The sequence below is a fragment of the Bufo gargarizans genome, chromosome 2 (assembly GCF_014858855.1).
Source record: "Bufo gargarizans isolate SCDJY-AF-19 chromosome 2, ASM1485885v1, whole genome shotgun sequence".
Taxonomy (NCBI): domain Eukaryota; kingdom Metazoa; phylum Chordata; class Amphibia; order Anura; family Bufonidae; genus Bufo; species Bufo gargarizans.
In genome coordinates, this window is record NC_058081.1 from 51445807 (window position 1) to 51470869 (window position 25063).

Consider the following 25063-nt stretch of genomic DNA (forward strand, 5'->3'; position numbering starts at 1 on the left):
GCAAATTAATTTGATTTCCAGCGTGAAATCAGTAATTTTATTTTTACCGATTGTACATACAATCGTGATTGCATCCTGTCTGGGCCCACCAACCAATCTTAAACGTCTTCTGTGCTCACAGTGGATTCGCCTCCAGGAGTCTCTAGTGGAGACCTGTATGGCAACTGTGGCATAGTACGACGGGATTGGCGGGTGGTCGTCACAGTCAGCCATGTTTTTTTCAGAGCCAAAACACATAATGCATAATCCGGCACCTTTATGCTGTCTTTTATAGATGCTGGTGTTGCTGTGTAGCAGACTGAAGCACAGACTAGAATAGACTCGAGGGCGTCTGAGACGTCTTCCCACTTCTTCCTGTAATGTGACACATCTCCGTGGGAAAACTTTCTGGGACGTTACCTGTTCCCTCGCGTGACGATGACGCCGTTGTCACTGGAAAAGCTGTCGGAGGGCAGCCCCTGCAGGTTCCACTCTCGCACCATGGTGGGGCTGGACAGGAAGGTAGTCAGGGAAAAGTGAGGGGAGCACGGCACCAACATCTCTCGCACCTGGATGACAAGCAAGACCACGTGTCAGATGTATGTCCATGTAAAGGGCCGTATTACACTGCAACATTTCGCATACGATTGTCGAAAAGGAAGTGTTCGCCTGCTCCTCAATTACATGCAGCGATCTCCTCCACAGTATGGGGAGAAGTGATTGCTAATGCCATCACTCGTCCCCATACAGAAGACTGTGATTAGACAGCACAATATGCCGCTGGCAAACAGATTGCGATTGCCCAATGAACGAGTGTTTGCTCCTTCAATCGGGTAACTGGTGACATTATTACACAGGCAGATCATCGCTATTGAGTGTTCCTAGGAACGCTTGTTAGTGAGGACCTGACTATCGCTAGGTCTAGTGCACCCTTACTACAGTGTCTTCAGCAATAGGGTCACAATCCCTACCAAAAGAGTCAGAGATTTTGCTAGGGCCAAGTTATAAGAGGGGATAAGCAGTGCAGACGCTTTGTACAACCCTAAATCACCTCTTTAATCCAAATGGAAAGTATCTCCTCTCGGTAGTTGGACAGGAACGGACCCATGTAGGACAGGAAGGCCGAGGCCAGGAGGCAGTCACCGACTAGGAAGCCCAGGTCTTGTTCCAGACCCTGCGGAGGAGAAAGTAGAAAAGGCCAGATAAGCAAAGTAAGGTCCACCAGCAAGGCCAGAATGTGTTCCATGGGGATTTTGTTGAGAATTTGCTGTGGATTTCACCTGATGCATTGCAAAGGGTGACGTCCACGGTGAAAGCATTGACATGCTGCAGATCAATTTACACATGTGGGTAACATTTATATAAATCCCCCTTATCCGGATGGAAAACCTGCAGCATTTTTGCCACTGATAGAAAGCGAAAGGACCAACCTTGACCGTCTCCTCCCAGCGAGTCTTCTCTCCTGCCAGTCCGGTCACCAGGGTTCCTGCTCTCTGCAGCTTCACCTCCATGATTTCAGCCTCTGCTCGGAGCTGCTCCTTCTGCGCCAGTTTCTCATCATACTGCATCTTCAGCTGCTCCAGACGTTCACCGACCTGCGAGACGAGGCCCATAATTACCAGCAAACCACAGTAATGCCACCAGGTGGCTAACATCCAGGCCGTCGAGGTGACGTTACACTACCTCTCTCAGTTTATTCTGAGCTTCAGCCAGCGACGCCTGTTTTTCTGCCAGCTGGGACATGGCAGCGTTCATGCGGGCACGTTTCGGCTCCACCACCCGGAATATCCGCCCGTACATCTGCCAAACAGAGATGAGGTCTAGATTCAGGGGCAGTCGCAGGTAAGTATAAAACTAGATTTCAAACAGCGCATACGCCAGCATTTTCCAACTCCAGCAATCGGTGGTTCTGTACTGGCGAAGACTGGCCTTAGTACGTTGCACTCTGCACTGTATGCAACGTCCTGATAACGGCTGGTGACTGGGCCTGTGTGCAGTGAGAAGCCAGAAGCACGGAGAGATATGGATCTGTCGGGTTTATTCTGGGGTCTGAGTAATTTTGGGATCTGATCTAGGGGGTCTGGCCTTCTCCAATACTAGAAAGTGAAAGCTCAGCATAAACTATTAGCACAGGCATCATATGCTCACCTCCATGGCCCGCACCCACATGCACAGAGATCTGGCAGCCAGAGACACTCGGCCCACAATGTCCGGCTGAAAATCCGGCAGCACGCAATACTGTCCGATCTTCTTCAGAACCCGCTCCGAGATGTTGTCCTTATCAAAGTGTATGAGCTGTTTGATGAAGTTGAGTTCTCCTGAGGATTAAGGGAACCAAGAATCACATGATGAATGGAGAACAGACTTCTTCACATCCTCCACTCAACCCCTTTTGCCTCTCTCTCTCACCTAGCTGCCTCTTGGCCTCGGCCCACGTAGGTTCATTTCCCCGCAGGATCATGACGGCTTGCATTACGGTCTCCACTAGAGCTGGAGGGCGTCCATAGGCTCTGATCTCAGTCAAATCCCTCTTGTTCAGAGTTTCCAAGGCCTAAAGAGAGAGAGAAAAAAAAATGGCTCAAAAAACAAGAACCTCCAGGACAAGGGGAACGCAGGAAAATGACACCGCCATTCTTAAAGGAAAAAAACTATGGAAACTAAACCAGTGGGATTAATGGCAGCTATGTATGGTGACCACAGATTTAGGTCAACAATCATGGACAATGTGTGTTGATACAGGTACCAGTCCTGATTGGCCCAATAAAGGGGTAGTCCTATCTGGGACACTGATAGCATATCACTAGGATATGCCATCAATGTCAGATAGGAGTGAGTCTTAGAGGTGGGACCTGCACTTACCTCTAGAGCAGGACCCCCGAAGTGAACAGAAAACAGCCACACATGCGCATCCACCCATGTCGGCAGTCCCATAGCGGTGAATGGAGTGTTGGCAGTGCTTGCTCAGTGAGCTCTCCGATCACCGCTATGGGACTTCCAAAAACAGGCAAACATGCTCTTCACCTATTTTTGGAACGCCACAAATGCTCAGTGCTCTCTTCTTCACTTAGGAGCCCTGTTCTCTAGACAGTGGCGGGTCCAACCTAATCTGACATTGATGACATATCCTAGCAACCTGCCATCAATGTCCCAGATGGTCCAACCCCTTTAATAGGTACATAGAGGGGGAAGGAATATTGGGACAAGTTCTTTGCTTTACACAACAGCGGCCTTTATTCAAGGGTCTTCCAGACCCCGTGTACATCAGACAGGTTCCCCCACCACAGTGTAGACGCCTGGGACATGAGTCATTGGGTGGTAATTACCTGTAAGTACACCACTTAATAGCAGAGGGTCTATGGAGGGACACCACCGCATATGCCCATGAGTAGATGGGGTAAGTAGATGAGGAGCAGGAAAGTAGTGCTGCTCATGCTCCCTGATGACACCTTAGAAATTGAAAGATTCTTCATGCAAGGGTTTATGTGAGAAGGTGGAGAAGTTCTTCTAAACCAATGGAGCTCTCATCATCTGTTAGGTGTAGGATAGGAAGAATGCAGGGCTTCCTCATAACCAGAATTCAAAATTTAGAGGATATCCACACTGAGTTTGTGTTACGCGTGGAAAATCGGCAGCAGATTACAGTACGAGCCACGTGGATGAGATGCACAAATGTATGGAAACCGATCTCAGGTGCAAATGTTTAAATCCACAGCATGTCAACCTCTACACAAGATTTACCCGCCCTTCCTATGTAGCGGGTGAAACCCAGGGACAGGTCACAAATCTGATTTTTGCTCAATTCCACTCTTCCTGAGTGGATACATCCTTACACAGCAGATTGTGACGCTGGCAATGGAGCTAAACCGCAAGCGGACACCCGCCACCCCACAAACTGCAGCACTACCCCCCACTGAAAACAAAGGGAGGCAGATACCACGAGCCTGCCGCCAGACTTTCCCACAATCTCTCAGATGCTGAATTGCTGGGAGATTGTGAGTGCAGCTCCGGAGTGTAGATTAATTGGGAACACTTGATGGCACTGTAGTGTGGAGATGGCCGCTCTTACCCTCATGGCCTCCTCCAGTGCTGGCAGAGCTTCCTCCAGGTCCTTCTGGGCATTGTCTGCCAGAGCTTTACACTTTATCTCCTCAGCTGCAATCTTCTCACTGTGAGCTGTCACCGTCTAGTGAAGAAATATCGAAAATCAGAACGGGGGAGAGGAAAACCATATTCACGTGTCTCTGGCCGACGTGCACCCACCTTCTGCTGCTCATCGGCCTCCCTCCTCTGCTGGACGATGATCACCAGATACTCCTCACACTGTTTTTGGAACTCAGCCACTTTACTTCTGGCGATTGCAAGCTGCTCTGACATCTTCTCCACCTTCTCCCTGGTCTCATCGATCTTGTAGAGCCCATTCCTCAGCTTGGAGGCTTTCTCACCTAACTCTGAGCGCTTTTCACTCAGAAGGCTGGATATAACATAGGTACAGTATGAGTCACCTGCAACAGGTACATAACGACTCACGGCAGTGTCAGACCTCACCTCTTGTATCGGGACACCACCTCCAGGTAGCTGGTCGGGGTGATGTAATTTTGTCTTTTCACCTCCAGCTTCATCTTGTGGGAATAATCTGCTACCGAGCGGTGCATGGTGACGAAGATCCGAGCCACCTTCCCGTTAATCTGTGTGAGGCAACAGAACTGTATGGAAACTGTTTCTGACCCCATGCAGACCATCCCCTCACACTAAGATGTGTACCAGACTCACCCCTTCCATGCCCCCCAATTCCACGCCTTCCAAATATCTCTCCGCCACCTCCAGCAGAGCCTCCAGAGGCCACTCAGAAAACCAGTCAATAGTCGTGCAGTTCACAAGGGCCGGGTACTGACGGATGCGATTCCTGCAGCAGAAGAAAGAGCAGTCACATACAGGTGAAAGGCTTAGTTCCAGAATTTGTCCATCACCATACACATCTCCAGCCATGACCAGGACTCAGGACACTGCATTAAATATATCTTTCCCCCATCTTGCTCAACCCCCCCAACAGACCTATCTATCACGATCAATGGCTGCACACTCTCCCCGGTCAACCAAGCCCGCTGCCTTGGAGTGACCTTGGATTCTGCCCTCTCCTTCCGACCGCACATCCAAGCCCTTTCCACCACCTGCCACCTCCAACTCAAAAACATCTCCCGCATCCGTGCTTTCCTCAACTTTGAGTCTGTGAAAATGCTTGTACATGCCCTCATCATCTCCCGCCTGGACTACTGCAACACTCTCCTCTGTGGCCTTCCATCTAGCACTCTCGCACCCGTCCAATCTATCCTCAACTCTGCTGCCCGACTAATCCCCCTCTCCCCCCGTTACTCCTCTGCCTCTCCCCTCTGCCAATCCCCTCACTGGCTCCCCATTGCCCAGCGAATTCACTTCAAAGTACTAACAAACACATACAAGGCCGTCCACAACCTGTCCCCTCCAGACATCTCTGAGCTACTTTCCCGATACACCCCCACCCACACTCTCCGATCCTCACAAGACCTCCTTCTCTCCTCTCCTCTTCCCACAATCGCCTCCAGGATTGCTCCTATGCAGCCCCCGGAATCTGGAACTTGATCCCCCAACATATCAGACTCTCACCTACAGAGGAATCCTTCAAAAGAGACCTGAAAACCCACCTCTTCAGACAAGCCTACAAGCAGTGACCCTGCTGCCTCTATACCGCCATGACCGCTTCACCCGCACCTACTGTGTCCTTCTCCCAATGTAGACTGTAAGCCTCAGGGGCAGGGCCCTCTCTCCTCCTGTACCAGCCTGTAACTCGTCTTGTTTATGCTTATTGTCTGTATTATGTATGTGCACCGCTTATCATATGGACAGCGCCAGGGGATGAATGGTGCTTTAATAATAAATAATAGTAACCTGCTTTGAATTCAGCGAGAGAAGAAAAGGTAGAAGAAAGAAGGGACTATGCATATGATCGCTCCTAAAAACGTCTGCTGCCGCCTGCTGGGCCCAATGACTTGAAGGAAAGGTGAGACTGATACTGGAAGAGAACAGTGGGCACCACATCTTGGTATTGGATGCCAGTACAGAGAGTGACCATCGGAGGTCCGCGGGCAGTTAACCTATGATGGAAGGCTACATTGGTGGGAGTCTAACCACTAGCAGGGTGCGGTTACCTGAAGGGATCGCCCACGGGGCTCATACACAGGACTATGTGCAGATTGTTGCGCACTCTCTCGATCAGGAAGTTGAAGAGGCTTTCTGGAGTGTCCGGGACATTTTCCGCTTTGGCTTTTTCTTGTAAAATGGTCTTGATCTACAAGACAAGAAGGAGACAAATCAGAGAAAGGGTCATTGGGGGGAAAGAGCCTCTTGCGGATATTTTTCACTAGGACCCATGCGGCTCAGGTTACCTCTTCAAACTCATCGGCTTTATAGAGGTTGGGGACCTCTCCAGAGCTCAGCACGTTGTTCACGTCCTCCAGGAAGGATTCGTCGGTGATCTGCGTGTCCGTCAGGAGGAAAACGGTGGGTTGGCCGTCCACGCCTGCCAGGCGGTACAGTTTTTTGATGTCTGCGAAATTGAGGGGTGAGAATGACAACTGAGGCGATGTGGAGCAGCAGAAAACCACGTCGATACACGGAGCCCATACTCACCTTCTCTGAATTCCTGCTTACGGTAGCCTCGAGTCACCTCCAGCTGGAAAACCTTATAGTCACAGATGTAGGCTGCTAGGCGTGCCAGGCTCTGCCGCCCGCTGCCCCCAATGCCGATCAGTAACATATTTCCTCTCGGCTGGCCAATTACACGTACAATGCGGGTCACTGCGGGGAGGGAAGGGGTAAACGTAGGAGGAGTCCACAATCATAAAGATCAGTCAATAGCAAGGACAATATGGCCAGAGACACATGGACGTACCATGCTGGATGGCATCTGTGAACAAGACCAGCTTCTTGGCGCTGGCGCCGGGCTGCTGACTCTGCTCCTGCAGCTGATTCATCATGAAGGTCTTCAGGGCATTGAAGTCTGTGATGTCCTCATACACTGGAGGCTCCCGCATAAAGTCACCTGGAAAGAGTCACACATGACAACTGTGCGCTGGTCTGACCCAAAATGTTCTCCTGAAGCTCTGTTAGTAAGTGAAAGGTACTGGAAGGGTACTAGAGCTGAAGGGTAGTTTTCCTTCTCCAGGCAGGGGGCAGCTGATAAGGGGGGGTCAAAAATCACAAAAATCTAAGTATACTGGGCCAATTTCTGCTTCTGAAATGCTAGATTCAACCAAGCAAGAGGTTTCCATATCATTACCATGGCAGGTTATAGGTCAAAACGATACGATGCCCTCCGTATGACCAGGGCTATGTACAGTACACATACATACTACCTACCAAACACAGGTGAGTGCTTGCTGGGACACAGGTTGTGGTAGGTGAGGTCAAACAGAGAGCCCAACTTTTCGCTCAGGATCCCAGTAAACGTTTCAGTATCAGAAGAATCCACCAGTCTGTCTGAGAAGACTCTGCAGGAAGGAGAGAAGAATGATGGCACATGGACGTAATCCAAGGGTGGACCTGCTGTTGAGGACTCTCACTATTAGGCTACATGGACACAGCCGTATGCATTTGGATACCGGCCATGTGCATGCCGCAACTCCTTTGTAGAAATGCCTATTTGTGGCCGCAAAACGGACAAGAATAGGACATGCATGGATGCGGACAGGCAGCAGATGGCTTCCGTTTGCTGATTGCCTTTTTTGTGGCTCCATAGAAATGCGTTGGAAATGCGGAATGGACGCGGACTGAAAATACAGTCGTGTGCATGAGAACGTAGCAAGAGCGCAGATTACTACTAAAAATGGCTGCCTGCACATGTATGACATCGAGCTGCTGTGTAATACTATAGTGCCCCTGAAGTGGGCGCTGCAGGTGAAATGTATAACCGGCAGGACCCAGGGCGATCAGCTTAGAAAGGGGTTGTGATTGCACCCGTTCACCCTGAGACCCTGCAGTAGATAACATTGACTTAAGGTCCTGGCAATGCTGTACCTGAAGCACTCGTGGACCCACAGTCTGGTGATGGAATGCTTAGTGTCATGGAGGTCCCGGTGGGCTCGCAGCATTCCCTGGAACACCTGTGTGTGGAGAGGAAGACCGTGAATTACACAATAAATCCTCCCTCGGCTCACTATATAATCCCCTCCCCCCAGACATTTTTCCTTCTTTATCATGTTTTATACTCCAGTCACATCCAGAGCTGCATTCAGAGTTCTGGTGCTTACCCCTTAGGTCTTAGGCTGGAGAAAATCACATCGGCTTGCTGTCCTCTTCTGGTTTAGTGTTTGTACAAAGCAAACTATTTTGGAGGCAGCCATGTTAAGACCGATGGATTCCAAGGACAGCTACAGAATTATGAATTCAGCTCTGGATATGACTGGAGTATAAAAATTCTTGAATCATACCCCAGGGCCTCATATACAATATCCCGTTCGCATTACTGTGTTCACCTCTCACGTTAGGCCCTCACCTTGGAGATGTCCCGCAGGTTGAACAAGTAGTGGATCTTGGCCGGGGTGGGCAGGAATCTTTGGGTAACGGCGTTATATAATTCTATTGTTGCTTGGGTGATTATGTCTCCAACCGGCTTCACCTCCTCCTCAAAATCCTGCAGCTTTTGGCTCAACATTGTTCCAAAGATGCGCTTAATCTGAGATTCCTGAAGGAGGACAAGAAAATCCTGAATCAGGTGGGAGAAGGTCCACTAAAAACATTCACATTCACGAAACATTGCACGACAGCAACTGGATGTCCTCAGGGAATTGTGTCAAATCTGAAACATAGATGGGGGCCGTGAGAGTGCCAGGGCTGTAAGGGTGAGAATGACCTGGAAGAGGGGTCTTGTAATGGGACATTGTCCCAGGGACTCATAAAGAATAGTCTTATAGTGTAAGAATAGTTGAAGATTCTCACAGCATAGTAATTTGAAGGTTTTGCGGTGCAGGAATGACCTGGTAAGGGGGTTTTATCATTTAATAATGACCTGGAGGGTGGGGAGTCTAACAGGGTGGAAATGACCTAGGGGTCATATAATATGAAAATAACCTGATGCTATATAATGTGGAGTGGAGAATGACCTGAGGGTGTCACAGTGTGATAATGACCTGGGGAAATAGATCTCACAGTGTGAGAATGACCTGGAGAAATAGATCTCATAGTGTGAGAATGACCTGGGGCCCTTAAAATGTAAGAATGACTTGGAAGTGTCTCACAATAAGAGAATGACCTAAGGATCTCATAATGTAATAACCTGGTGGTTTCATATTGCGAGAATGACCTGGGGGTTTCATAATTTGAAAAAATCCTGTCAGGGGAAGTATCATAATGTGAGAATAACCTGGGATTCTCATAGTTCAAGAATAACCTGTAGGGTATTATAGTATGAGAACAACCTGGAGTGCCTCATAGTGTGAGAACTTCTGGGTGGTCTGGATGTATTATGGTGTAAAAATGACCTGAAGAGTCTCATAGTGAGTTAACCACTTGGAGGGCCTCATATTGTGAGAACAGCCTGGATGGTTTCATGGTATAAGAATGACCTGGAGGGTATTATGATATGAAAACAACCTGGAGGGCTTCATAGTGTGATAACAGCCTGGAGGGTATCATGGTATGAGAAAGACCTGGAGGGTCTCATAGTGTGAGAACTATATGGATGGTATCATGGAGTAAGAATGACCTGGATGATCTAATAGTGTGATAACCATTTGGAGGGCCTCATAGTGTGAGAACAACCTGGATGGTTTAATGGTATAAGAATGACCTGGAGGGTATTGTGGTGTGAGAACAAACTGGAGGGGGGCTTCATGGTGTGATAACAGCCTGGCAGGTGTCATGGTGTGTGAAAGACCGGGGGGGGGGGGGGATTGTCTCATAGTGTGAAAATAACCTGCAGGTTCTCATGGTATACTGATCTGGAAAGAATAAGTCTTAGAATAAGTTAGATTCATTTGTTGGTCCATCAGTGGAAAATAGATTTTCAGTACTACCCCAGAAATGTGAAAACCTTGGACTTGCCTCTACAGACTTTAGCCTCTACCTGCTCCACAACAACGTATAGGTGATGTCTATTGTGACATGAGAAGTTACTACTTACTGAGGGAAAGGTCATGTTAATCAGGTTAAATCTGCTCTGCAGCCGGCCAGAAATAGCTGTACGGCCTCCTCCAGGAGGACCCATCGCAGCCATAATGAGCATGTCCTGTAGAAAGAAAAGAGACAGGAGATACATGGAAAATAAGTGATGGAGTCCAAAAAATGTGAGTTGTGCACCACTGGATTAAAAAAAAGATTTGAGGGCAGATGCAAAAGAAGAAGAGTACAGGGTCTGAAGACCAACATAAGGCCAAAAAAATAGAAGTGATGAGGCTGGGCTTAGACGTGTGATGCCGGCGACTTACTGCAGCACTACAGGGCTGTATCGTAATCTGCTGTGGTCATCTTCAGAGGTTACCACCACCACACACAGAAAACAGAAGCCCCAAATGTCAGAAAAACTGGGAACAAGGTTTAGCTTTCCAGGCACAGAACAGCACAAAGTCCGAGTCTCCAAACGTCAGAGAAGACAAGCAGAGGTCTTACGGTATACCCAGGGCACTACAGAAGGTTTGTCAAGTTCAGAAGATCCAAAGTGCAAAAAAAGGGGTTCTGCACTCCTGGGCAGGAAAGCTGAGGAAAAAACGGGCAGAAGTCTGAGGAGGACGATGCCAGATTACAGGATCTAAAGTGAGGAAGGAACACTTTGGATTTAAAGGGGTATCCCGATTTGGGACCTATATCAATGGGATATGCTATAAATGTCTGATAAATGCAGATACCACCTCTGGGAGACGCTCTCAAGAATGGGGTCCCTCAGTGAACAGAGAGTAGATTGCGTATGCGCGGCATCTTCTCTATGCATGCGCAGTCTAGTCTTTGCCCACGGCAGGCCCCCGGTCTTGAGATAGAAGCAGTCCCAGGGGTGGGATCCGCACCTATCGGACATTTTGTTGGGGTCGGGGAGGAAAGAAAAAAGCTGGATGTAGCCAAGTCAATGTCTTAGCTTTTCATGAAGAATCCCTCTCCAACCCCCTCTCCATTCACATTGCCTGGACCCATCAGTCAAGTTGACTCTCTTTAAACGGCCAAGACCGGAATTTTCTGCGGAGTTACGGTGGAAGCTTCTGTGATCATCATGACCTACATGTCCAACATTTTGTGCCAAGGTGTTAAAGGGGTTTTCACCGACATTGATGGCATATCCACCACCTATCAGGAGGACTTCTGATCTGCCGCGTCGAGGTGACCACTACATCAGGAAGGAGACTAAATGCAGAGACGGCCACACCAATCTGCATCTCTAGAGAAGCAGCAGCCATCTTGTATGATATCTCATAGAAAGTTTTAAAAGAAAGTGAAAGGACAGAGCAGAAGGTGCAGAGCAGGAAGGAAGGGAGGTTCTCCGAGTAGAGGTGGTTCTTGTCTGACCTTCACATATTTGATGCTCTGGTTCTGACGGTCGTACCAGAAACCATAGTCTATCCAGAGGCGAAGGAGCTCGAGAGGTGGCTGTGATCCGAATGTGTCCTTGGCCGGCATATTGAGGTCATCCGCGAAGGTCAGGAGCTGCTTGCCCCCCGCGGGGACATACACGCCCTTTGTTCGTTTCTCCACCCGACTTTCAATAATGTTTTGTACGTTGTTGGATGTGGTCTGGGGAGGAACCAGTGACACCAGTGATGAGACGCTACTGGTTCGATGACCGTGTAGGACAGGTTTAGGTTAATCACTAGGTTACCTGTGCGGACATGTTCACCGTCAGCAGCGCCCACTTATTAGCATCTAAGGACTGCAGGACGCTTTGAATGATGGAGGTCTTCCCAGTACCCACCGGCCCGACAAGTAGCACCGGGCTGTGGTTTGAGACCAGGGCATTTACTATGAACTGGTAGCGAACGGTGTCCACTGTGGGCACCATGATCCTGTAGAATGGGGCACTGAGGAGAGAGAGAGGATATGACAATCTCACCAGGGCTTGTCCAATAAAGCCGAATAGAAACCTTGTGCGATCAATTCCTTGACATTTCAAAATGTCTGCTTGCTGTGAGTGAATAGAAAAATACTTAGTTATATTCCGGGAAATCCACATTCTGACCTAGTCCTGCTCATACAGCTGAGGGTTTGTTACAAAGTATCAGTGAGCAGATTGCTCCTGTCAATGCAAAAAGGGAGAATGGTGCGGCCGCACCTCTCACCGAAGTACTGCTCAAAAAACGTAAATATATGAGAATCAAAGGGGCAGTAACATATTAAAATATAACTTTTAATGGTCTAAATTAGAATTTCCCCAAAACAGGGAGAAATAACCCTTTACAAACATAAACAGACAGACACAGTCGGGACCCTAAATGCGTGTGTCCCGTGGTGAGCCGGGTCACGCTTGGTGGGGTCCCACAGTCAGACTCTTGTTATTGGGTCTGACTAGACACCTAAAAAGACGAGAAATGCAAAGCCTAAGATGTGTGGACCCCAAGAGTACAAAAGGAGCCACACGTAATGGTGAGGACCAACGTCAGAGTCCTGTGAAGCTAAGCCGGCGTGAGACAGGATGTGTCTGGCCCGACGCTACCCTGCCGGCATTACACATCCTGTCTTACGCCGGCTCACCTAGACGATTGCCACACGTGCTCTAGGTAGAATGTGCTCCTGGTTATTTGCCGTACGCGCTCCAGGTATACAGTGAAAGTACGCCACGTACCACCAAGTGGCCTGAGCCAGTCTGCCCCCTCCTGCTTAGCAATACACTATCTACACCTCTCAGTTGAGGGCAGCTCCAATAGTGTCACCCCTTGTCCCCTGACGATTTATGGGGTTTATTGTGATTAGGTATGTTCATTTGATGAAACGCGTAAAGACAGGTGAATATACCCATCTCATTACGTTACGGTTTTACTACCACTACACCAGGTGTCCATCCACAATCCAATCACCCCGGCAGGGTCTTACAGGGACCTTAGACCAGGGTGAGGTTCCGGACGGGACCACCCCTTGCGGGGCACGGATCCCATGTTAGGGCACTAGGGTCTTAACAGGGACAGTTTACCTCCCTGAGGCTCTCTTTGACATATGACCGACTACCTGAAGACCCCCCCCCCCTAAAAAGGACACCTCACTCAGAATCTACGATCTGGAAAAGACCTTCCTTTCCAGCGACACCCTGTGCTCGGTGAATAGCGCTGCCGATGAATCCTGACCGGTAAGTCCTTTCCTTGTTCTCTTACCCACATAAGGCACCGTCCTCGTCCTTGCATAGGTCTACAGGACTCTGACGTTGGTCCTCACCATTGCGTGTGGCTCCTTTTGACTCTTGGGGTCCACACATCTTAGGCTTCGCATTTCTTGTCTTTTTAGGTGTCTAGTCAGACCCAACACCCCCATAACAAGAGTCTGACTGTGGGACCCCACCAAGCGTGACCCAGCTCACCACGGGACACACGCATTTAGGGTCCCGACTGTGTCTGTCTGTTTATGTTTGTAAGGGGTTATTTCTCCCTGTTTTTGGGATATTCACATTGCTCCTGTCCTAGACTAAAGTTGTTAGGGCCTGTTCACACGGTGGTCTTTGCCAGCGGAATTTTGGCGTGGCTACCCGAACATGTCCATTCTCGGCACGGCCATGGTTTAAACCTGCTGCCCTGTGATCTTCAGCGCTGCCTTCCACTGAAATAAATGGGAGGCAGAAACTACGTGGCGCCAGTGAAATATTGGCACTGGTGTCCGCTCCATAATTCCGCTGGCCCAATACAGATAATGACCCCCTTTGTTTCCCCCACCCCCCTTGTATAGATAATGACCCCCTTTTTGTCCACCAGTATAGATAGTGGCACCTTTACGCCCCCAGTAAAATTACACCCTTTGTGCCAACAGTATAGATAATGACCCCCTTGGTGCCCCCCAGTATAATGACCCCCTTTGTGTCCACCAGTATAATGACCCCCTTTTTGCCCCCAGTATATATAATGACTCCCTTTGTACCCCCCTGTATAGATAATGGCCATCTTTCTGCCCACAGTATAATGACCCCCTTTATGCCCCCAGTATAGATAAGGACCCCCCTTTGTGTCCCACAGTATAGCTACCCCCCTTTGTGTCTCCCAGTATAGACAATGACCCCCTTTATGTCCCCAGTGCTATAAAATGCCCCTTTAGTCCCCGACCCATCATCCACATGCAGAGAGACGCTCACTCCTCGCTGGATGCTGCAGGACCTGTGCTCCCAGCGTGATCATGTGACGTCACCACAGGTCCTGCTGCATCCGGTGAGGAGCGAGTGTCCCTGTGAGTGCAAGTGGTTGAGGAGAGTATTTTTTATTTTATTTTAACCCCTGAAAAGTCCTCGTAGCCCGTTTTGCATAAGGCCCCACTGATTTTAGTGGTCCGTCTGCCTGTGAAAACAGCCAATAACAGGACGTGTCCTATCTTCTGACGCCTGCTATTCACTGGCCATTAAAAAAACAGTCATGTGAATAGCCCCGCATAGACTTCAATTGGTTCTAAGAGCGGCCTACACCGATACACTGTAACAAGTTCTCAGCTCATTAGGTCAGAATGGATTTTCAGCTTTTGAATGCAAACAATTAGTAATTCCATTCACTACCAGTAAGCAGGGATCCTGAAAATGGAAGAAATTAAACATGAAGTCTAAGACTCAGGACGTGCACTATAAAGGGGGGAGGGGTAGAGAAGCCATGATGACTGTGACGGAGAGAAGAGTCAGTACATACGGTTTCTTCTAACTTACTTGGCCGGGATCCTCCAACCCTTGGGCAGCCGCTCCTCAAAATTCAGCCAGTTCTTGCTTTTGGGATCCACAAAATATTCATACACAGTGTCCTGAAATGTGACAAGAGGGTAACAAGTCAAGAGAATGGTGCTGAGCTGCAGTACCGGATGCAGCCTGTGCACAGGAGTGGCGCTGTTTATCCACAGAACAAAGAAAACAGTTCCACTCACCTCTATGGAGACCTTCAGTGACTACTGCCCCTAAGCTGCCCATCCCTCCCCGCCTCATGCGGCTGACTGCATTGCCTATATCAGATGTTGGGTACCGGCCAGTGCCCTCTGCTGCACCATCCACATATCATCACCAGGTCTAAAGGGCGTTTCAGAGGGGCAAGTACAGCTGTGACCGGATCGGACAAGATCGGAGACCGGCCGGTCCATTCATGAGCAAGGATACACATCACATGGAAAAGTATGTGAACCCCCTTCTAATGAGCAGCTTCTACCACTTCAGTTACCAGAGGCTCATAATCCAGAGCTACCCAGTCACCTGACAGCTGAAATGCGTAGAGTCGTAGAGGCGCAGAGTGGAATAACGACCGGGGTGTTAAAGGGGTTTTCCTATTCTCTGGGTAGGCCGTCCCTATCAGATCGGTGGGAGTCTGACTCCCGGAATCCCCACCAATCACCCTTCTGAGGGGCTGTGGTGCTCTGGCCTCTTCTTCAGGCCTGGGACATCATGTTCATCAGTCACATTGCCCTTCTGAGCTGTAAGACCGGGCACAGACGCTATACAATGTACAGGGCCCCATTCAAACAGATGATTGGCGGGGGTGCCAGGAGTAGGACCCGCACAGGTCATCAGGATGTAAGCCCGGCAAAACCCCTTTAAAATGAAATCTCAATGCTCCAGCTCCAGTGAAGTTCTGTTGACCCCTCTGTGTGGCTCTGAGTCCCCCTTGTGTGATTCTGCGGTCCCCTCTGTGTGGCTCTGCGTCCCCCCTGTGTGATTCTGCGGCCCCCTCTGTGTGGCTCAGCCAGTCCCTCTGTGTGGCTCGGCCAGTCCCTCTGTGTGGCTCTGAGTCCCCTCTGCGTGATTCTGCGGCCCCCTCTCCCTGGCTCGGCCGCCCTCTCTGTGTGGCTCTGCCGGTCCCTCTGTGTGGCTCTGCCAGTCCCTCTGTGTGGCTCTGCCAGTCCCTCTGTGTGGCTCTGCCAGTCCCTCTGTGTGGCTCTGCCAGTCCCTCTGTGTGGCTCTGCCAGTCCCTCTGTGTGGCTCTGCCAGTCCCTCTGTGTGGCTCTGCCGCCCCCTCTGTGGCCTCCCCCTCTGTGTGGCTCGGCCGCCCCCAATGTGAGGCTCTGTGTGGCTCTGAGCCGACCCCTCTGTGTGGCTCGGCCGCCCCCTCTGTGTGGCTCTGAGCCGCCCCCTCTGTGTGGCTCTGAGCCGCCCCCTCTGTGGCCTCCCCCTCTGTGTGGCTCGGCCGCCCCCAATGTGAGGCTCTGTGTGGCTCGGCCGCCCCCTCTGTGTGGCTCTGAGTCGCCCCCTCTGTGTGGCTCTGAGACGCCCCCTCTGTGTGGCTCTGAGCCGCCCCCTCTGTGTGGCTCTGCGCCGCCCCCTCTGTGTGGCTCTGAGCCACCCCCTCTGTGTGGCTCTGAGCCGCCCCCTCTGTGTGGCTCTGAGCCGCCCCCTCTGTGTGGCTCTGAGCCGCCCCCTCTGTGTGGCTCTGAGCCGCCCCCTCTGTGTGGCTCTGAGCCGCCCCCTCTGTGTGGCTCTGAGCCGCCCCCTCTGTGTGGCTCTGAGCCGCCCCCTCTGTGTGAGGCTCGGCCGCCCCCTCTGTGTGGCTCTGAGCCGCCCCCTCTGTGTGGCTCTGAGCCGCCCCCTCTGTGTGGCTCTGAGACGCCCCCTCTGTGTGGCTCTGAGCCGCCCCCTCTGTGTGGCTCTGAGCCGCCCCCTCTGTGTGGCTCTGAGCCGCCCCCTCTGTGTGGCTCTGAGCCGCCCCCTCTGTGTGGCTCTGAGCCGCCCCCTCTGTGTGGCTCTGAGCCGCCCCCTCTGTGTGGCTCTGAGCCGCCCCCTCTGTGTGGCTCTGAGCCGCCCCCTCTGTGTGGCTCTGAGCCGCCCCCTCTGTGTGGCTCTGAGCCGCCCCCTCTGTGTGGCTCTGAGCCGCCCCCTCTGTGTGAGGCTCGGCCGCCCCCTCTCTGTGAGGCTCGGCCGCCCCCTCTCTGTGGGTGAATCTTTACTCACCTTATTGGGGAAGCTTCCTTCCAGCTCTCTCAGGAAGTTGTCGATTTTCCTCCTTCCATCTTCATCCACTGACGCACAGACGGACCAGATCATGCAGAATAAGAACCAGAGCTCCACCATCCGGCTGTAGTTGTCCGAGTCAGCGGGGTTCACCTACAGGAGGACACGTCACAGGTGAAAGAGGAACAAACCTCAGGCCCTGGAGAAAGGCAAGCCCCGACATACTCACCCCATTATCAGGTGTGGCAAGAGAGTCATAGAGTTTGCAGAGAGAGATGACCCCACTGGTCTCTTCCTGTGGGACGAGGTCCTTGCAGTTAAGTCTCTTGTAATCTAGAATACGCCCAATATACTTATCGAACATGCGCTGCAGCGGCTCTGCTTCTGCCTGTGCAGAGGAAAGAAGGAGGTCAGAGAAGCCCGTCTCCACCTGAAGGGGGTTATAACTGGGGTCTGCTGTAGAAGGAATACTCAGTAATAGAAGGCATGCTGTGAGAACGTGCTATGCTGTAGAGAGCATGCTTTTCAATGGAGACCATGCCTTGAAGAAGAGAACATACTTTGTTGTAGAAAGTTTTCTATGCTGTGGAGACAATGCTTTGCAGTAGATTGTATACTATGTAGTAAAGAACATGCATTGCTGTAGAAGGCATGTATTGCTGTGGAGACCATGCTTTGCAGTAGATTGCATACTTTTTTGTACAGGGCATGCTTTACTGTAAAGAACATACTTTGCTGTAGAGGGCATGCTTTGCAGTAAAGAACATGCTTTGCAGTAAAGAACATGCTTTGCTGTCGAGGGCATGCTTTACTGTAAAGAACATACTTTGCTGTAGAGGGCATGCTTTGCTGTAGAGGGCATGCTTTACTGTAAAGAACATACTTTTCTGTAGAGGGCATGCTTTACTGTAAAGAACATAGTTTGCTGTAGAGGGCATGCTTTGCAGTAAAGAACATGCTTTGCTGTAGAGGGCATGCTTTGCAGTAAAGAACACGCATTGCTGTAGAGGGCATGTATTGCTGTGGAGACCATGCTTTGCAGTAGATTGCATACTTTTCTGTAGAGGGCATGCTTTACTGTAAAGAACATGCTTTGCTGTAGAGGGCATGCTTTGCTGTGGAGACCATGCTTTGCAGTAGATTGCATACTTTGCTGTCGAGGGCATGCTTTACTGTAAAGAACATACTTTGCTGTAGAGGGCATGCTTTACTGTAAAGAACATGCTTTGCTGTAGAGGGCATGTATTGCTGTGGAGACCATGCTTTGCAGTAGATTGCATACTTTTCTGTAGAGGGCATGCTTTACTGTAAAGAACATGCTTTGCTGTAGAGGGCATGCTTTGCTGTGGAGACCATGCTTTGCAGTAGATTGCATACTTTTCTGTAGAGGGCATGCTTTACTGTAAAGAACATGCTTTGCTGTAGAGGGCATGCTTTGCAGTAAAGAACATGCATTGCTGTAGAAGGCATGTATTGCTGTGGAGACCATGCTTTGCAGTAGATTGCATACTTTTCTGTAGAGGGCATGCTTTACTGTAAAGAACATGCTTTACTGTAGAGGGCATGCTTTACTGTAAAGAACATACTTTGCTGTAGAGGGCATGCTTTACTGTAAAGAACATACTTTGCTGTAGAGGGCATGCTTTACTGTAAAGAACATACTTTTCTGTAGAGGGCATGCTTTACTGTAAAGAACATACTTTGCTGTAGAGGGCATGCTTTACTGTAAAGAACATACTTTGCTGTAGAGGGCATGCTTTGCAGTAAAGAACATGCTTTGCTGTAGATGGCATAGTTTGTTGTAGAGGGCATGCTTTACTGTAAAGAACATGCTTTGCAGTAGAGAGCATGTATTGCTGTATACAGCATGCTTTGCAGTAGAGAGCATGCTTTGTTGTACAGAAAATGCATTGCTATAGAGAGCGTGTTTTATTGTAGAGAGCATGCTTTGTGGAAGAAAGTTCTGCAGTAACTAGTGTGGTTTTCAAAGCAAAGCATGTTTTACAGCTGCTATGTGAGCATGCTTTACAGTATACTGTGATTAAGAACAAGCCATACTATGCCCGAAACGCGTAGGTATGTGTTTTTAACCATTGTACAAGATTTCTCATCTCCTAGCACCTGTTACTTGGACATCCAACACAGAAAAGGTCCCGAGCATAATCATTTTTTTTCTGTGTATCTTACTAGTTGCAGTAGAGAGCATGCTTTCCAGTAGAGAACATGTTTCACAGTAGAGAACATGCTTCACAGTAGAGAACATGGTTTCCAGTAGAGAACATGCTTTGTTGTAGAGAGCATGCTTTCCAGTAGAGAACAGGCTTTACAGAAGAGAGCATGGTTTGCAGTAGAGAATTCTTTCCAGTAGAGAGCATGCTTTGTTGTAGAGAGTATGCTTTACAGAAGAAAGCATGGTTTACAGTAGAGAGCATGCTTTGCAGTAGAGAATTCTTTCCAGTAGAGAGAATGGTTTCCAGTAGAGAGCATGCTTTGCAGTAGAGAGCATGCTTTGTGGGGTAAAGCATCATTTTCACAGCAGAACATGCTTTACAGCCGAGCTTTCTTTGAAGAAACAGTGTTACGCCATGCAGAATATGCTATACTGTACGGTATATACTACTATATAGTATACAGTCAGATAAAGGAGTACAAACTACAGGAATCGGGTACTTACCTTTCCTCTCTTCTCCAGCCAGGACTGGACGTATGGCTTCCACCCTAGACTGGTATAGTCCGTGTACACCATACCGCAACGCGATACCGTAGCTGGGGAGGCAACTGCAAGATCGGCCACTTCAAACAACAAGGACACCTGAAAGAAGGGAAGGAGCTCGGAGATGAATGGGCACCAGGCTGTGGGATGGATTGTCAGCTCATGGGGCCGGACATGGCGGTGAGCTCACCTGCTCAGGCATGGCTATCCTCTCCCCGTTAATGAGAGTCAGGACTTTGTTGTCGTCCATTACAGAATTCATGCTCTCGATCCACAGAGTGTCCACAGGGCCATCAAACACGATCCACTTCTCATCCGGCTTCTCATCTGTAAGAGAAATGTCCAGAATCCAGCAGATATGGGAGGATCCTGCTGAACGTCTGTATATTGTGCCCTTTCCTACACGTCCCCTGTATTGTACGGCCCCTGCTTACACACTCCCTGTATTGTACGGCCCCTGCTTACACACCCCCTGTATTGTACGGCCCCTGCTTACACACTCCCTGTATTGTACGGCCCCTGCTTACACACTCCCTGTATTGTACGGCCCCTGCTTACACACTCCCTGTATTGTACGGCCCCTGCTTACACACTCCCTGTATTGTACGGCCCCTGCTTACACCCTGTATTGTACGGCCCCTGCTTACACCCTGTATTGTACGGCCCCTGCTTACACATCCCCTGTATTGTACGGCCCCTGCTTACACATCCCCTGTATTGTACGGCCCCTGCTTACACATCCCCTGTATTGTACGGCCCCTGCTTACACATCCCCTGTATTGTACGGCCCCTGCTTACACATCCCCTGTATTGTACGGCCCCTGCTTACACATCCCCTGTATTGTACGGCCCCTGCTTACACATCCCCTGTATTGTACGGCCCCTGCTTACACACTCCCTGTATTGTACGGCCCCTGCTTACACACTCCCTGTATTGTACGGCCCCTGCTTACACACTCCCTGTATTGTACGGCCCCTGCTTACACACTCCCTGTATTGTACGGCCCCTGCTTACACATCCCCTGTATTGTACGGCCCCTGCTTACACACTCCCTGTATTGTACGGCCCCTGCTTACACACTCCCTGTATTGTACGGCCCCTGCTTACACACTCCCTGTATTGTACGGCCCCTGCTTACACCCTGTATTGTACGGCCCCTGCTTACACATCCCCTGTATTGTACGGCCCCTGCTTACACATCCCCTGTATTGTACGGCCCCTGCTTACACATCCCCTGTATTGTACGGCCCCTGCTTACACATCCCCTGTATTGTACGGCCCCTGCTTACACATCCCCTGTATTGTACGGCCCCTGCTTACACATCCCCTGTATTGTACGGCCCCTGCTTACACATCCCCTGTATTGTACGGCCCCTGCTTACACATCCCCTGTATTGTACGGCCCCTGCTTACACATCCCCTGTATTGTACGGCCCCTGCTTACACATCCCCTGTATTGTACGGCCCCTGCTTACACATCCCCTGTATTGTACGGCCCCTGCTTACACATCCCCTGTATTGTAGGGCCCCTGCTTACACATCCCCTGTATTGTACGGCCCCTGCTTACACACTCTCTGTATTGTAGGGCCCCTGCTTACACACTCTCTGTATTGTAGGGCCCCTGCTTACACACTCTCTGTATTGTACGGCCCCTGCTTACACACTCTCTGTATTGTACGGCCCCTGCTTACACACTCTCTGTATTGTACGGCCCCTGCTTACACACTCTCTGTATTGTACGGCCCCTGCTTACACACTCTCTGTATTGTACAACCCCTGCTTACACACTCTCTGTATTGTAAATACTTTATTACTTGCAATGTCCTGGAAAAATTTGTTTTAAAATAAATGAAAATGATATACGTATGAAATAGACACCTGCACAGGCTGTCCTCATGAGACTGGAGAGTATGCCGTCTGTCCACTCGTTGGTCGCCAGGTCGTATTCTCCATACAGCTCCCCTAGTGACACGGCTTTAGGGTTCAAGGGGAAATCCTGTGAAGGGAAGATAAACTCAAAAAAGAGAAGGTCTACTATAATGCAAAGCGCCAGTTACGTGGACGGATGAACTGGGACAAGTGGTCTACAAACAAAAGCCTGACATATGTTCTTCCCACCAGGTTTCCTTCTTTCTCCTGGAGGGCGGCTTTGCTCAGGGTCACACCACTTATGGCACTCTAAAGATGGGACACTTTGACCGACAAGACTCTCTCACCCGCACAAGATTGTAGTTAGTGTCCCCGCCGCGGTGGAGTGCAGATAGTGCTGCCTGCAGGCAGCGCCACGTAGTGGTCTTTCCACTGCATGTCCTCCCCACGATCATGCAGGAGTGACGGGAGCTCTTGGTTTCGTACAGCTGGATGACTTTGGTGACCGTGAAAGGCGTAACTTGCAGGCCGGAGAGACGAAGCTCTTGTTCGATCTGTTCACGTAGCTGAGAGGACACGATATGGAAATATAAACTGAGATACTGAGGATGGAAGCATCCAAACTTCACTTATCAGCGCTTTATTCTCAGGAGGACCACAACACCTTCTAGCTGAACCCAGAGCAACACCATCATGTCCTGCTTCGTGTCTTGTACACTTCGTACACATTCAGAACTGCACAGAGTCCCTATTAGAAGCCAGGATGTGATACCAGTAGTCCCCCTCATGGCCTATCCTCATAGGTCATCAATATCTGATTAGTGGGGGTCCAACTCCAGGGACCCTGGCCTGCTGCCTCTTAGGCTGCGTTCACACCCCGTTGGGGGAACAGTGCCAGAATTCACTGCATCCAGCGTACAAGCCGTCCTTTGGGAAGACAAAAAAATGCTACATGCCAAATTTTTTATCCGGCCGAAAGCCGCCATGTATGCCGCTAAGCGTCCGGATCGCTGGCAGATCCTATTACAGTAAATTGGGGAACAGGCGGTATGCGGTGGTATCCAGCTGGGCCGGATATAGTAAACTCTGGCAGTCTGTTTCTTCGACGGAACAGACTGCCGGAGGCAAAACCGCAGATGTGAACACAGCCTTACTAAGCCAGTGTCATCACCATACATTGGTCATGTGGCCTAGGCGCAGCTCAGTGAGATGCAATACCAAGCACAGCCACTACACATTGTACGGCGCTGTGCTTAGTAAGCATCGAGGAGGCCACAGCGCTCACCGAAACACCATGGTTTCTTCAAACAGATGATTGGAAGTCAGACCCCCACTGATCAGATATTGCTGACCGATCCTAAGGAGAAGCAGGAAGATGTTCGGCACTCGACTCTAGTGCGCGCCGGCACGGGAAGGAGGGAGCTCCAGAGAACAATGTAACAAATTCCCAGCGGACGCTCGTTCTATTCAGTTCATGTGCTTTTTTATTCCAATAAGTATATCCAATCAAAAAGGACGCGTTTTAGAATAAAAAAGCACATGAACTGAATAGAACGAGCGTCCGCTGGGAATTAGTTACACTATCCTCAGATCTCAGACAACCCCTTTAAGTGGTGGACGGTCAGGTAAATCCCTGTTACTCTGGCAGTGACAAGGATTTCTGGACCACCAGGTGCTGGACTCACCTTTCCGTATTCCACAGGTGGAGTGTCGATCCCGGGGAACAAATCCTGCATGATCCCATTAAACAGAGGAAGGTCGACTGAGGTTAGCTTGGCGATGTTCATATCCTTCATGGACATCAGCAGGATCTGTAGGCAGGAGTGAAAAGACAGGTGTGAACGTGAGGCTACACGTGCCCACGTGACCCGGTGCCACACTACACTCACCTCCTCGTCAGACAAGTCTGGCCGGACTCTGCGCTTCCTTCCAGCGTACCGCAGCAACGAGGTCAGGGCTCTCAGCCCAAAGTCATAGTGGTCCTGCTTGGAGAGCTGCTGCACGGCCAGGGAGTACAAGGTGTAGACCTTCTTAGCCAGGAGCTGCCAGACAAAACCCCAAAATGTGACCTCTGCCCTGGCGACTGTGTGGGCCGACGACCCCTGTTCCACATGTCAGTGGCATTACCTTACAGTTACTGAACCCTTCTCCAAACAGGATGATCTCTGCGATCAGAGTGGAGTCTGGAACCACCATGGAGATGGGTCTGAACATGGACTTGAGGTTGTCGGGGAGCTCGGTGCGGCCGGCGTAGCCTGAGAGGTAAGTTGGACATCAGCGAGCATTTCAGAAGTCGTTCAATGGCAAATAGTGGGAGTGGAGCAGAGAAGCTATTGATTGGTCTACTTACCTGGGTTCATGGTGATGAAGATACCACAAGACCACACCAAGTTGATCTCTCTGCCCTCAAATACAAATCGGGTCAGGTTAGAGGCCAGCGCAGACAAGATGGAGAGGATCTGCTGGGCGACCACTGACAGGACTTCAATGTTGATGCGATTGAATTCATCAAAGCAACCCCAAGCGCCAGTCTGGAGCAGAAATGTAGACGGGTATTGTCAGGGTGGCATCGGAGACATAGATAATCACCACTCTACAGTCCAAATCTACATACCTACAGCAACAGCGTATATGTGACACTCCAGTCACATCCAGAGCTGCATTCACAATACTAGCAGACAAAGCGCTCGTAGCGGAGATCCTGTTACATTGTGGTTGTAGTTCTCTCATAGTAAGGTAGCAGAATTGTGAATGCAGCTCTGGATGCGATCAGAATGTAAGGCAGGATGCGTCTAATAAAAACGTAAAATGACATGTAAACCTGTAAATGGAGCTTTGGATGTGACTGAAGATAAAATACTTGAAGCGGAGACTGGAGGTGAAAGAGATAATGTCACATATCATGGCGAGGGTCCTCACCTGAGCCAGACCGGAGTACATCCTGCCCATGGACTTATAGTCCAGGCCTTCAGAGCAGTTCACCACGATCACATACATCCCCAGCGCCTTCCCCAGATCTTTCACCGTCTCCGTCTTTCCGGTACCAGCCGGGCCCTTAGGAGATCCTCCGCGGTGAAGGTGCAGAGCGGTGGTGAGAGTCATGTAACACCTGTGGGGTCAGACATAGAGGGGCACTGATACATGGAGGGTGAAGGTGCAGGCGGTGGGGAGAGACATGTAACACCTGTGGGGTCAGACATAGAGGGGCACTGATACATGGAGGGTGAAGGTGCAGGCGGTGAGGTCAGACATAGAGGGGCACTGATACATGGAAGGTGAAGGTGCAGGCGGTGGGGAGAGACATGTAACACCCGTGGGGTCAGACATAGAGGGGCACTGATACATGGAAGGTGAAGGTGCAGGCGGTGGAGTCAGACATAGAGGGGCACTGATACATGGAGGGTGAAGGTGCAGGCGGTGGAGTCAGACATAGAGGGGCACTGA

At 50.2% G+C, this 25063-nt stretch overlaps 1 protein-coding gene across 1 annotated transcript in view; it reads right to left on the minus strand.

Moving 5' to 3' along the window:
* The window catches only part of DNAH2 (dynein axonemal heavy chain 2), a 127293-nt gene that overhangs the window by 22729 nt on the left and 79501 nt on the right, over nt 1-25063 (minus strand). Inside the window, exons 37-68 of the mRNA XM_044278914.1 lie at nt 24539-24728; nt 23970-24150; nt 23747-23874; nt 23509-23661; nt 23305-23430; nt 21967-22185; nt 21629-21746; nt 19939-20075; nt 19710-19847; nt 17265-17423; nt 17036-17188; nt 14816-14907; nt 11813-12011; nt 11503-11727; nt 10133-10237; nt 8507-8695; nt 8029-8114; nt 7372-7502; nt 6905-7054; nt 6643-6810; nt 6399-6559; nt 6162-6301; nt 4750-4882; nt 4525-4664; nt 4240-4450; nt 4046-4162; nt 2389-2530; nt 2128-2297; nt 1663-1779; nt 1410-1574; nt 1031-1153; nt 400-548 (exon numbers count right to left, since the gene is read on the minus strand). Coding sequence (XP_044134849.1) covers nt 400-548; nt 1031-1153; nt 1410-1574; nt 1663-1779; nt 2128-2297; nt 2389-2530; nt 4046-4162; nt 4240-4450; nt 4525-4664; nt 4750-4882; nt 6162-6301; nt 6399-6559; nt 6643-6810; nt 6905-7054; nt 7372-7502; nt 8029-8114; nt 8507-8695; nt 10133-10237; nt 11503-11727; nt 11813-12011; nt 14816-14907; nt 17036-17188; nt 17265-17423; nt 19710-19847; nt 19939-20075; nt 21629-21746; nt 21967-22185; nt 23305-23430; nt 23509-23661; nt 23747-23874; nt 23970-24150; nt 24539-24728 — 4815 coding nt within the window. The remainder of the gene's footprint in view (nt 1-399; nt 549-1030; nt 1154-1409; nt 1575-1662; nt 1780-2127; nt 2298-2388; nt 2531-4045; nt 4163-4239; nt 4451-4524; nt 4665-4749; nt 4883-6161; nt 6302-6398; nt 6560-6642; nt 6811-6904; nt 7055-7371; nt 7503-8028; nt 8115-8506; nt 8696-10132; nt 10238-11502; nt 11728-11812; nt 12012-14815; nt 14908-17035; nt 17189-17264; nt 17424-19709; nt 19848-19938; nt 20076-21628; nt 21747-21966; nt 22186-23304; nt 23431-23508; nt 23662-23746; nt 23875-23969; nt 24151-24538; nt 24729-25063) is intronic.